The sequence below is a fragment of the Monodon monoceros genome, unplaced genomic scaffold, assembly GCF_005190385.1.
Source record: "Monodon monoceros isolate NGI ecotype Baffin Bay Population unplaced genomic scaffold, NGI_Narwhal_1 Super_Scaffold_16, whole genome shotgun sequence".
NCBI classification, from domain to species: Eukaryota; Metazoa; Chordata; class Mammalia; order Artiodactyla; family Monodontidae; genus Monodon; species Monodon monoceros.
The window spans coordinates 62,061,569-62,075,141 of record NW_021703772.1 but is presented as its reverse complement, the minus strand read 5'-3'; the positions used below and the strand labels follow the sequence as shown (position 1 = coordinate 62,075,141).

The 13,573-nt window shown below is 34.7% G+C and overlaps 1 protein-coding gene across 1 annotated transcript in view; it reads left to right on the top strand.

Moving 5' to 3' along the window:
* The window catches only part of UBR3 (ubiquitin protein ligase E3 component n-recognin 3), a 229,015-nt gene extending 215,839 nt beyond the window's left edge, over positions 1–13,176 (top strand). The window contains exons 35-38 of the mRNA XM_029224835.1: positions 4,038–4,217; positions 9,066–9,275; positions 10,318–10,457; positions 10,749–13,176. Of these exons, the coding sequence (XP_029080668.1) occupies positions 4,038–4,217; positions 9,066–9,275; positions 10,318–10,457; positions 10,749–10,866 (648 nt within the window). The 3' untranslated portion in view covers positions 10,867–13,176. The remainder of the gene's footprint in view (positions 1–4,037; positions 4,218–9,065; positions 9,276–10,317; positions 10,458–10,748) is intronic.
* Positions 13,177–13,573: the final 397 nt, after the last annotated feature.

Genomic DNA, 13,573 nt, shown 5'->3' with positions numbered 1-13,573 from the left:
TATGAACTCTGAGGTGGAGAGGAGGGTGAAGGGGTAGGGATAGGAGTGGAAAAGTCCTGGGTACTGAGTCAGAGTGGGGAAAAGTTTCTTAAAGGGTTCAGCTTTTTCCCTTCATAAGCTGGCCTTGGCAGAAGTGTCAAAGTGACCCCTGCCCAAGGCCTCAGATAGAGGGGCCTAGGAATAAAGGCGCCAGGCCTGGGAATGTAAATGTGTGAAAGAGCATGACTGGCCAGGGGGCCTGAGACCATGATTGCAGATCCCTTCAGAGACTGCAGTGCACTGACTGTGTGCCAAGTCTGGTGGAGGGAGGACAGTTTTCACCATGAGACCTGCAAAGTAAAACCTTTGTAATTACCTGTGGTTAGACCTGAAAAAACACATATAGGTTTTTTGTTGTTTTTTTGTGTGTGTGGTACGCGGGTCTCTCACTGTTGTGGCCTCTCCCGTTGCAGAGCACAGGCTCCGGACGCTCAGGCTCAGCGGCCATGGCTCACGGGCCCAGCCGCTCCGCGGCATGTGGGATCTTCCCGGACCGGGGCACAAACCCGTGTCTGCTGCATCGGCAGGCGGACTCTCAACCACTGCGCCACCAGGGAAGCACACATAGGTTTTTAACCAGGAACCAGACTCCTCACTAGATTGATATGGAAAAAAAAAAAGAGAGAGAGAGAGAAGATACAAATTACCAATATCAGGAATGAAGGAGGAAACGTTCCTACAGAACCATAAGAGAATATTACGAATAACATTTGCAAACAAATTTGATAACATCGATAAAATGAACAAATTCTTTGAAAGATACAAATTACTAAAACTGACTCAAGAAGAAATAGAAAATTTTGAATAGATCTATATTGAGTAAGGAAATTGATTTAGTTATTAAACTTCTACAGTTATTATCCTGCCAAAAAATGAGATCAACAACTTTATAACAACAAAGATAACATCATGATGAATTCTATGAAAAATTTAAGGAAGAAATTTTATCAATATTATATAAACTCTTGGCAAACAGAGGAAGAAGAGACACTGCATACTCATTTTATGAGGCCAGTTTTACTAATACCCAGTCCAGGCATCATGAGAAAAGAAAACTACAAACCCATATCTCTCATGAACATAGAAGCAAAAGCCTTAATAAAATATTACCAGTAAAAAGGATAATACACCATGACCAAATGGGTTTATCCTAGGAATGCACATTGGCTCAACAACAATAAAAGATCAATAAACTTAATTCACCATATTAATAGAATACATTTTTTAAAAGCATATGATCATCTCAGTAGCCATTTGACAAAATCTAACACCGTTTCATGGTAAAAAAAAAAAAACAAAAACACCAAAAAAAGGAATAGAAGGGAAAGTCTGATAAAGGGCACCTATGAGAAACCCATAGCTAACATCATATTTAAAAGTGAAAGATAGAAAGCTTGCCCACAAAGATAAGAAATAAGGCAAGGATGTCTGCCCTCTTCCTGTCTTTTAAGCACTATATTGGAGGTTCTAGAAAGAGCAGTTAGGCAAGAAAAAGAAATAAAAGGCATCCAGATTGGAAAGGAAGAGGGAAAACAATCTCTGTTTACAAATTAGATGATCTTGTTTGTGGAAAATTGTAAGGAATCTCTCAAAAGCTATTAGAGCTAATAAATGAGTTTAGCAAGGTTGTAGGATACATGATAAATGTACAAAAAAAGTCAGTTGTGTTTCTGTGCATTAGCAATGAGCAGTTTGAAAATGAAATTAAGAAAATAGGGTGATGGAAATATTCTGGAATTAGATAGTGGGTGATGGTTGCACAATTTTGTGAATTTACTAAAACTCACTAAATTGTTCATTTTAAAAGGATGAATTTTATGGTATACAAATTATATCTCAAAAAATATATTGAGAAATTATTGTATCCAGAATATATCAGGAACTCAATAATAAAAAAGCAAAAGATACAAAGTGAGCAAAAAATTTGAATAGGGCACACTTCTCATCAGAATGTATATGAATGGCCAACAATACATGAAAAGGTGTTCAACATCATTATTGTTTAGAGTACAAATTAATGTTACAAGTGTTGGTGAGGATCTGGAGTACCTGACACTCTTCAGTCATTTGCTGGTGGGAATGCAAAATGGTATAGTCAAATTTGGAAGAAGTTTGACAGCTTCTTTAAAAAGTTAAGCATACTTACAGTACAACCCCCAAATAAATAGGTGTCTACCAAAATAAATGAAAACTTATGTCCACATAAAGACTTTTATATGAATGTTCATAGCAGACTAATTTGTAGTAGTTAAAAACTGGCAACAACCCAGAATTCCATCAACAAGCAAATGCATGAACAAAATGTGGTGCATTCATTCAGTGGAATACTACTCAGCATTAAAAAGGAATGGACTGCTGATACACGCAATAACACGAATGAATCTAAATATACTGCGCTAAGTGAAAGAGGCCAGGTACAAAAGACTACATACTGTATGATTCCATTTATATGGAATTTTTTAAAATCCCCAAACTGTAATGGCAGATTATAGTTGGCAGAAAGCAGATAAGTGGTTGTTTGGGGCCAGGAGCAGGGGCTGGAATTGATTGCAGAAGAGCACCAAGGAACTTTTTCAGGGGATGGAATTGTTCTAAAACTTTATTGTAGCAGTGGTTGCATGAGTATACATTTTCCAAAATTCATCAGACTTGACTTAAAGTGGGTAAATTTTATGGTATGTAAATTATACCTCAGTAAAGTTAGTTTTTAACACGCCTTATTAATGTATCTATACAAATGGGGGATTTGTGGCCTCATATCTAGTGATTTAAAAACTTAGCATCTTTTTCAGCCTGCATATCATTTTGCTTTTTCATCTTTATTTCTTTTTTTATTTTGGCTGTGCTGCACAGCTTGTGAGATCTTAGTACCCCAACCAGGGACTGAACCTGGATCTCAGCAGTGAAAGCGCCAGAGACCTAACCTCTGGACCGTCAGGGAGTTCCCCTTTATTTCTTCTTTATAGCGTATTTCAGAATTTTGTACTTAATCCACACAATTAGTTGTTTTGCAAACAGATGTTTGTTGAATGTCTGCTATGTGCCAAACACCGGGAGGACAGAGCCCCTACTCCCAGGGACTACTCCCACAGTCTTAGAGGACAGGCTAATTTATTTTTAAAGTAGAAAGTATAAATGTAAGAACTGAAGTGTTTACACAGTATAGACGTACTAATTTTATCTCGGTGGAACTAGGTAGTCTAAGGTGTCATTAAGTGGGGTCAGGAAAGGCTTCCCTGAGGAGCTGGAATTTGAAGGATGTTAGGAATTAATTGATCCAGTGGACAGGGGAAAGTAGACTAACTTGCCTCCTAAATGGATTTTCAGTTAAATAAAGAGGGGTAGGGGATATATTTTGGTGTTTACAAGACTAACAAACTCCTTTAAAAATCAACTTTCAAGATATGAGTCCTTGGATCATTGATTCCACTGGTTCTGTTATTACTGAGTAGAGCTTCAGATTACCTGGCAGTTAGAGCTCTCAAGTTTTTAAAAACTCCACCCTCTTTTTAAAACTGACATTGTTTCACACTCATTCAGGGTCTAGGCAAATGATTTAGCACTGTCTGTTGTGAATTCCATGTTTTCGCTATTCTTCTTCTTTATCCACACTGACAGTCTATGTCTTTTTAACCAAAAGTCACTTTCCCTTTGCCCCAAATTAACATTTGCTTTCATAGAGTAGCTAGGTGCTATAGGCTATATTCATCAGATATGTGAAAACACTATTTTTAAAATAAATGTATAAATGAAGCAGATGCTATGGCACTTGGAAGTTAAATTTCAAAGAGAAACATTCTGGGAATATTGGATATAACAGCTCGGAACCTTTTCTCTCTTCTTTGCTCCTCTTACTCCCCTCACTTTATTTAGTTGACTCAGTTAAGAAAGTTTTCTTACTATCCAGAAGTAATTGATGAGAATGACACTTAAAATATCTGTAATGGGAAATGTTCATTATGAAATGTCTTGAGAATTTTCTATTTCATATCTAAAAGGAAGAAGAAGAGTTTTCAGTTCTTTCCAGCTGCCTGGGACTTCTGCCAACATTTTACCAAACAGAACATCCATTCATCAGTGCCTCCTGTCTGGATTGGCCAGTTCCAGCATTTGATATTATATCTCAGTGGTGTTTTCAGATAAATTCATTTACTGAAAGACATGCCGAACAAGGAAAGGTATGTAAAAAGAGTAATACTCACTTGCTATAGTGGTGACATGCTAATAGGTAAGAGAATAATGAAGAATTTAAAATTTCAGGTAATCTAGTCTTGGCAGTATTTATTAAACTAATTATTTTGAAAAAATGGTTTGCTTATATTTATTTATGAGTGTAAAAGCAGAAATGTTTCAGTTAACAAAACTAAGGTATAGTATGTTACTTTTAGTGTGTTTTAGGTCATCAGGTTTTTATTGAATACCTTAAATAGTCATAGCACTAGACTTGGAAGGTACAAAGGAATTTTAAGATAGACAAGGAACTTGTAAGCTTATTGGAAAGAGGACTGTCACATAAAAATTAAAGATTTGGACTTGCACATCTAAAACATCATGTCTTTAACTATAAAATGTGCTGACTCTATGCTGCCAGCTCGATGGGTAAAGGTGTTGTGTTGGAGATGAGGGAATTGGAAAGGTGGGGTGCAGGCAGTGGTGGGTGGCTCTTAGTGCCATGGTTTGGTGTTCAGAGTTTCTTCTATATAGAATTACAGTTTTTGAGAAATGGAATAATATGATGAAAGTAGTGTTTTAGGGAGGTAATTTTTGTGGCTTTTTTAGTAAGTAAAATTGATGTTATGGAGAAAGGGAAACCAGGGATTATTTAGTGGTGAAGAAAATCTGGATTATTGTTTTGATAGCCAGCAGAAATTAGACAGAATGTAACCAATGCAAGAGACGCATTTGAGAAAAATATATAGTCCTTGGTGACCAAGTGTACATGACTTTAAAATCTTGAACTCAAGTCATCAGAAGAGTAGTAACTAGTATACATAGTTCCGATAGCAACCTGCTCCTGCTTAAAAACCACTGACGATGGATGTCCCATTGGCTACGGACAGGACTCTTTACATGGCATTCACCATCTTGCTTGCCTTTCTAGCTTCATTTCATACCACTTCCCAGCCACCACCTTGCTTAAACCACGAAAGAATATTTCTTAAGTATGCTACGCATTTTTTAAACATCTGTGCTATTGCTTATTGCTGTTACTTTTATTTAAAGCAATCTTCCTACTGTTTTCCTGTTAATCACCCATGAAGGCTTTGCTAAGATAAATGTTACCTTTTCTATAAAGCTTTATCTGAGAGTCCATCTCCCTCTATTATGTATGATAGTACTTTTGCCACTGTTTCTAATAGTTGCCATGTTTATCACTTCTGTTTGTTTAATGTGTCTGAATGGGGACTCCACAAGGCAAAAATTGTTTCTTGTTTATTCTTGAATCCCTAGTTCCTGGAAAGTGCCTGATATAGACTAGTCACCTAAAAAATATTTGTGAAACAATTAAATGGTGGATTAATGTCATTGGGAGAAATAGAACTGATGAAAGGGGAACCGATTTCAGGAAAAACGAGAATTTTAATTTAATGTCAAAGGAACAATAGAAAAATTAGTATTTCAGATGGAGGTTGTCACTAGACTTAATTCTTAAAACATTGAAGTGAATAACAAAGGCAAGGTAAGCATAAATAATAAATGTCTCTGCTTTTGTTCATTTTCATTTTCTGTTGAAATCCTTAAAGAGATATCTCATTTTATACTTTTTTTAAAAGGAAAGGAAAATTGAAGAAGTTAATTGAACCTTGTGTACTATGTATAAAAATATTTTCCTATCTAGTAATTGCTTTATTCACAATTATAGCTATAATCTGAAGTTATATTTTGATGTCTGAAAACCTATGAGGAATGTCTTGGAGTAAGAGTTGGGTATTATTGTAGAACCAGGACAGGAGAAAAAGTGATGAGCATACTTAAAATTATTTTGTCTTCATATGTGCCATGGGATAAGCAATAGATAAAAACGAAATCACTTGATAGTATAAGAATAAGCCTACCTTTTTAGATGAATGATTATTGTTGTGAATATTGAGAGAAAATAAGAATTTACCATTTAAATATATTTCATCTTTTTGTAAAATTGAGTGATAACTATTTGTTTTAGAGTCAGAACAGTAGATATTTATTTATTTATACTTATGCAGAATTTTTGTTATTTGAATGCACCCCTATCTGACCTGCGTCCCTACACTTGTCCCTTCACTCTGTTCTATCTCTAACCTCAACTCTGTCCATTTGTCAACCAGATTTCTTTTTAACCAGCAACTTTAAATTTGAACAGAGAGACTTAGATAAATATAAACAGTGATTGGAGCTGAATAGTGCAACAGCTTCCCTTGAAAGATAGTCTGAATTACTGCTTCTCCTTTCTTGTAACAGCTAAGATTCTTTTATTGCAAACAGTTTGGTTGCAAACCTCTGGTCTGTTTTCTCTGAAGCGCTACTGCTAGATGACTCCATCTCAGCTACTTTCCTTCCCTATATATATGCTCCAAATTCAGATTCCTGGGGGAGAGAATCTGACTGGCCTAATTTGCATCATATGTATACCCCTGTGATGGGGCAGGATCTTGTGATGGGGCAACCCCATCAGATCTGTATGGAGCAGGAAAAGAGGTTATTTTCCAAAATAAGTCATAATGCTGTCAATGTAGGAAGGCAGATGAGGTTGCTAGACAAATTGGAAAAAACGAACACTGGTGGCCCGCTACCTTCACATCTTACCTCCCCAGCACATAGACGTCCTTCTCATTCACAGAGTTTCATTTCTTCCCCTGTTTAAAATGATGTAACTGTTCCCTTTACAACCACAGATGCAGCCACCATTTCCCAAATACCTAACCTGAAGTCACATCCTATAGTTATATCATCAAGCTTCCCTGAATCCAGAGGCTCTGGGAGATGTCCATTCCTTCTGTGATTTATTGTTCTTACACCCCAACGGCCTGGAAATTTTTAATTAGCACCTGCTCACCCTGAATTCAGTAGTAGGAGAAAGGAAAAGAGAATGAAAAATATTGCAAAAATATATGCCACAACAAGCAAAAAAATTTTAAATTAGTCATAAAACTGTAGCTAATATACAGTCAAATATATGACTTTCTTCTTTCACCTTCTTTGACCACACCTCAACTGGTTGGATTTATTTGAACAAAGATGTGATCCAAACTTTATTCTGAGAGGTCTGAGCTCAGTGATTTGTCCTGTCATGCTTATATAAGACTGTACTAGTTTTGTGTGAAATGTTTACCTTTCAAGCCTGAACGCGCTAGGGGTGGGGGTGGGGTGTATCTCTGAGTTTCAAACATACTGATACCGGAGGTATTTCTATTTTATTTGATGAGGTCACTCCCTCCAGACAATACTGTAAGCCATTCCCTTTCTTTTCCGAGTGGTATTAGGGAAGCTAGAGTGGTCAGATGACATTTAGTTTTTAATTCAGTGGAACTATTATTATGTCCCTTGTTGGCAGATAGCACACAGCCTCCTTACAATAGTACTGAAACCACAGAAGAATCCAGAATAGCAGGGAAACAGAAATTAAAGACCGAATTTTTAGGTCTAATTATGAGAGATGCCACCCTCTGGTTCCCAGACCTGTGCACTCCATCTGTTAAGAGAATAGTCAATCACCCTTATGTACTAGTTGCTTTTTTAGGTCGTATACCTCATTCTGTAGGAGCATATACCTCATTCAATAGGTGTTTCCTTCTAGTTGGTACCATCTAAAAATTCATCAGCAAAGTAGTTCATCATTTAAAAGACCAGTGATTTTTTTCAGATGATTGACTATATGTTAAGATCAGTTAATTCCATAGACATCCACCTATTGTGTTACATCTTTCTTTATGAAGAAAATTCTTTGATTAGAGACCATGTGGTGTGTGCTACTGGGTAATTTACAACCTAATCTAGATAAGTATCAAGTTCAATGAGGGCAAATTGCTGTTCCTTCCACTGATGGAAGGGTTCCATATATAATGAACCCGTTACAAAATATGCAGTCTTTGGAGTCTGGAGTTGGGCACTGAGTATTGGCAAACAGCATATTGTAAGCCCATATATTGTCCTTATCCTTGCTTCCATGGCTGCTTTATCCATGAACATATTGATAAACACTAAGCTGGATACTTAGTTATTAGACTGATTTAGATGGATTATGGCTATAAGTAATGTGAGATGATCACCATGTGAATTGCCAGCCTCCATACTGTTTCTTAATAGATTCATACTACATTTTATCTGATTTAAGTGTTAATGAAGTAGCATCTAGAAAAAAAAATAATGCTATTTCCAGTATTTTTATATAGCTGCAAAAAAATGAACAAAATACCCTGTAGGGAAATTTAACTAATTTGGTTTTTTTTTTCACACTTACTGAGAAAATTTATGAAAAGAGTTGTAGCCCCAGCACTTATGGATACAAAAGATCTTAACAGCTTGAGGTGTAAGATTTTTCATCTTCTAGGAATGAAAGATTATAAAGTATTGAAATAGAAATATGAATTACAACCATGATCTTCCCTAAAGAAAAAGCCAATGAATTGTTTGTTTATCTAAGAAAGGTCAAAAACTTGGTTTTGAAAAATGTGTATAACTGTTTAAAATTATGTATTAAGAATATTTAAAAACAAGTACATCTATGTATATTTTCCATGCATGCTTAGTTATATTTAATATTTTTCTTTTAAAGTAATAACAAATTTCAATGTTTTAGGTGCTTAGTCTAAAAACTCACATCATGTTTTAATTGAAAATTACATTAAAATAGAGAATCGTAATTGTTGAAGTACTATTTTAGTCATTTGTAAAATGGAAATGGGAAGAGTGTTAATAAAGAAAATAAGCCACATTCTTGGAGACAGATTTTCGTTTCTTTAAAAAAAAAAGGCCTTTTAAAAAATAAATATTTTGTGTTAGTAACTTAAATACATAGGACTAATGAATATTTTTGAATAATGTTTTAGGCCTTGCTTATCCAAGAGTCAAGATGGAAATTGCCACACCTACTACAGCTGCCTGAAAATTATAACACCATTTTCCAGTACTACCACAGAAAAACCTGTAGTGTCTGCACCAAGGTTCCTAAAGATCCTGCCGTTTGCCTTGTTTGTGGTACTTTTGTATGCCTGAAAGGACTTTGCTGCAAGCAACAAAGTTACTGTGAATGTGTATTGGTAAGCAAGAGTAAATAGTAAAATATTTATGAAAACTCAAATCACATGGAAATGTGGTATATATGGTCAAGCCAGCTCTTCAAATTTAACTACTCTTTGAATTAAATGCACAATACATATAAGGATCTTGTTTTCGTTGTTTTATTTATTTATTTATTTATTTATTAACATCTTTATTGGGGTATAATTGCTTTACAATGGTGTGTTAGTTTCTGCTTTATAACAAAGTGAATCAGTTATACATATACATATGTTCCCATATCTCTTCCCTCTTGCGTCTCCCTCCCTCCCACCCTCCCTATCCCACCCCTCCAGGCAGTCACAAAGCACCGAGCAGATATCCCTGTGCCATGCGTCTGCTTCCCACTAGCTATCTACCTTACGTTTGTTAGTGTGTACATGTCCATGACTCTCTCTCGCCCTGTCACAGCTCACCCTTCCCCCTCCCCATATCCTCAAGTCCGTTCTCCAGTAGGTCTGTGTCTTTATTCCTGTCTTACCCCTAGGTTCTTCATGACATTTTTTTTTTCTTCTTGAATTCCATATATATGTGTTAGCATACGGTATTTGTCTTTTTCTTTCTGACTTATTTCACTCTGTATGACAGACTCTAGGTCTATCCAGTAGAAGGGTAAAAACAAAAACAATGACAACAACAAAAAAACACCTGGGGTTTTATTTAAGTGGGTAAAACTTTTCCTAAGTGCAGCTTCAGTTCCTCTCCCTAATCCCGCTGCCCTTTAATGGTATATATGTTTAGATGTTGTGCTGTGAAACAGCAGTCATATATGCTGTTGTAGACACTAGCCTCTGAATTAGGTTTAGGTTAGCTCTTAATTGATTTCCTAGGTAATCCTTATCCAGATTCCTCCTCATGTATTGTTAATAAAGTATTAAGAATGAGTTAATAAATTTAACTTAGGTGAAATCTGACTTTAAAACATTTAAATATTTCTGTATTATTTAGAAGACAAGACATTCTTGATTTTCTTATAAAGTCCATTTGATTATGAAGTTCAGTCATATATTTTTAATTTTTTAGCATTCTCAGAACTGTGGTGCTGGAACAGGGATTTTCCTTTTGATCAATGCATCAGTGATTATCATCATTCGAGGGCATCGCTTCTGTCTCTGGGGTTCTGTGTATTTGGATGCTCATGGAGAGGAAGACCGAGATCTTAGGTTAGATGTGCATGGATATATCCACATGTTTTATTGAAGTTTGACCAGTAAGAATAATGTACCATTCCTGACTTTGTAATTATAATAATAATTTTTTTTTAATTTCTGGCAGTCATTAATTTAGAACTATTTCTATTTTGGGGGATATTTTCCCCATCATCATGTTAAATATGAAATAAACCAAATTACTATGTGAGATTTTTGCCATAAAGAATCTATTTTTAAAAATGTGTGTGAAATCTTCATTGTATTATATTACTTTTAATACTTTTTTTTCCCTTTTTATTCTAGGCGAGGCAAGCCTCTCTACATTTGTAAGGAAAGATACAAAGTTCTTGAACAACAGTGGATTTCTCATACTTTTGATCACATCAATAAAAGATGGGGTCCACATTACAATGGGCTGTGACTCACCACCTTAGCATTGCATTATATCATTTTCATTAAGAATTTATCAACAATAAGCTTTAACTTAATTTGGGGGATTAACGCTTTTGCTGAGGGAAAGAAAGAAAACATACATTATAAAGCCTTTCCAAAATTAGGTGCTTGGTAATCACATTAATGGTATAATAATTTTTTTTTAAGTATATGGAGAGCATAACAAGTAAGAAGTTAAACCATTCTTTAGTGGTCCTTTTTTTGTTTAAGTCCACAATTAATAAGAAGCACAACTTGTTGACAAAATCATTTAAAAAGGATTCTCCCAACAATGCATATCTGCTATTCATTGATATTTAGAGTGGGTGTGATTTATTTAAAGTTTTACTGCTTCTTTATATCTGTGTATTTTAATTTGCATCTGCTAAACGTAATGCATCCTTTCCCTCTGCCATTCTTGTGTTGATTTGAGATTTTTTGCTGTATGTAATTAGAAAAAAATGTAAAACATGATTTATGTGAAATACTGTATAGTAAAATTTGGTCTAATAGTAGAACTTTACATTTTTTTCTTATTGTGAGGAATCTGTTAAAAGTTTAAGGCTTTGCTGAAACTTAATTCATTCTCAGGAATTTCATAAATATTCTCCCCAGGTAAATAATTGAAATAGTTGTAAAATAAGTAGATAGCTGCTGTTAATATAATACAGTACATTTTGGGGGACAGGTGTGGTTGGGGGAGTCCCTAAAAATCAAAATTTGCCATTTCATTTGGATGAATCACTTGAGGTAGTAACAAACAGATTTTATTATAAAATCAGAAGTTTTAAGAACATATACATGGCAGATTTTGATTCTCTGCATGCCCACCTTTTATTACCAACCAAGTTTTTGTTTAAATGATTGGATTGGAAAAATGCTCTGACTTCCCCACAAATGAAGCATAGTTCTGGAACTTTCCTTGTCAGCTCAAGAGGTTCATCTGTATTGTATCTGTGCAGTGTTATCACTGCTATTTCTGCTCGGTTTCCTAAAAGGGAAGAAAAAGAGCTCAGTGGTGATGATCCTCATGAATGAGCTGTACATCTGCATTCTTGTTAGAAGCTGCTGTGAAAAGCAATTTATGTTTGTAGGGTTTTTAAGTTAGTAAGAATGAAAATGATTGCGCTAAAACCCACTCTGTACTTACAGAGGGAAGATGACAGAAAAGCATGTGATATATTGCTACCAAAATTTTTCTTCCAAATGATTCAATAATTTGATGATTATTTAATACATAGTGCTATCAAGCAATTCCTGGTACTTTGGACTTCCATGGCTTGTTATATAAAATTACATTTTTACATGTAAAAATAAACTAAAAAACATCTAATGATAAACTATAAAAATAAAGTCAGATCTGTGTTCTAAAAATTATTGAATGACATGATATTACAGGATATAAAAGTGGACATTAAACGATGGCCTTGCATTAAAACAGAAGAGTAAATATTCAAATATGTTCAAAAAGTCAAAAAATTACCTATAGCTCTACAATAAAAATACAATATGGAAGTAGTTTGCTATTTTTATATACATTTCCAAAATATTAAGTTAACTTTCTGAAAGACTAGAATGATTCTGTTTAATTAAACAGCTGTTCTTTCCAACACGTTGCTACTTTTTTAAATACTGTATCATAAGTTCAGCCTGTCTTATTTTTTGCATCCGTCATTATGGATACCAGACCAGATACTTTTGTTCTTCAGGTGTGGTTGAAGAACAAAATGCTAATTTACATCTCTAGTAAATACTGTTACAGGATTCATGAACTTGAATAATTATACAGTTTGAAACTCTGATGCTATATATACATGGTATAATGTACTCAGACTTTGATTACTACATATTTAAAATGGAATGTTTTATGGTTGTGCATACGGATGTGAAGTGAAAATATTAGCCTTAACATTAAAATTTGGGTATTTGATAGTGTTTATTTTGATATTGGTGAATTAGTCACCAGTAAAATTTTAAAAAGCACTTGGTTGAAAATTGTACTTGAATTACATACATGCATGCTGCTAAACTAGAACTTTAATTTTTTCCCCATAACTTTTATAAGTCCCATTTATAAACCCACTTTTAAAAATAACAGGTCCAAGTTAGAGTGATGTGTGTATATTATTCAAAAAAATGTACTGGTGTGATACCTTGTATGAATGATCATTTAAATACAGTACATTACTGTAGAAGCTAAATCAATCTTTATAAGCAAGCAGAAATTACAAAACTAGGAATAATCAACATTGTAAGATATGTTAATAAAAACCTACTGTCATTTGGTTTGTGAAAGGTCCTTAAAATGTTTAATTCTTACATGTTTTTCTTTTTTTTCAAAGATATTGACAATAATATGTGTAAGTGAACATAGATGAAAAGATCAAAGCGTAACATCATAGTTGCTGTAAGGTGGAGTTAATATAAAGGGTTTGGTTTTCCTTTAACCACTTATTTACAGAGCTAGTTCCTGATTCTTCTGTCTTTGTCTCATAACTAATGCAAAGCCTTTGCTAAGTGTTCTTTTAGAATCAGGAAATGGGTGAAGGGAGAGGAAATGGGTTTTTAGAGAAGGAAATGGATGTGCAGATCTGAAGAACACTGCTGTGGTCCTTTCTGCTTTCTGAGAATCCCCAGCTAAACTTAAGAAATCTGAAGGCTTTATGATAATGTTTATTTTGATTGATCTGTATCTT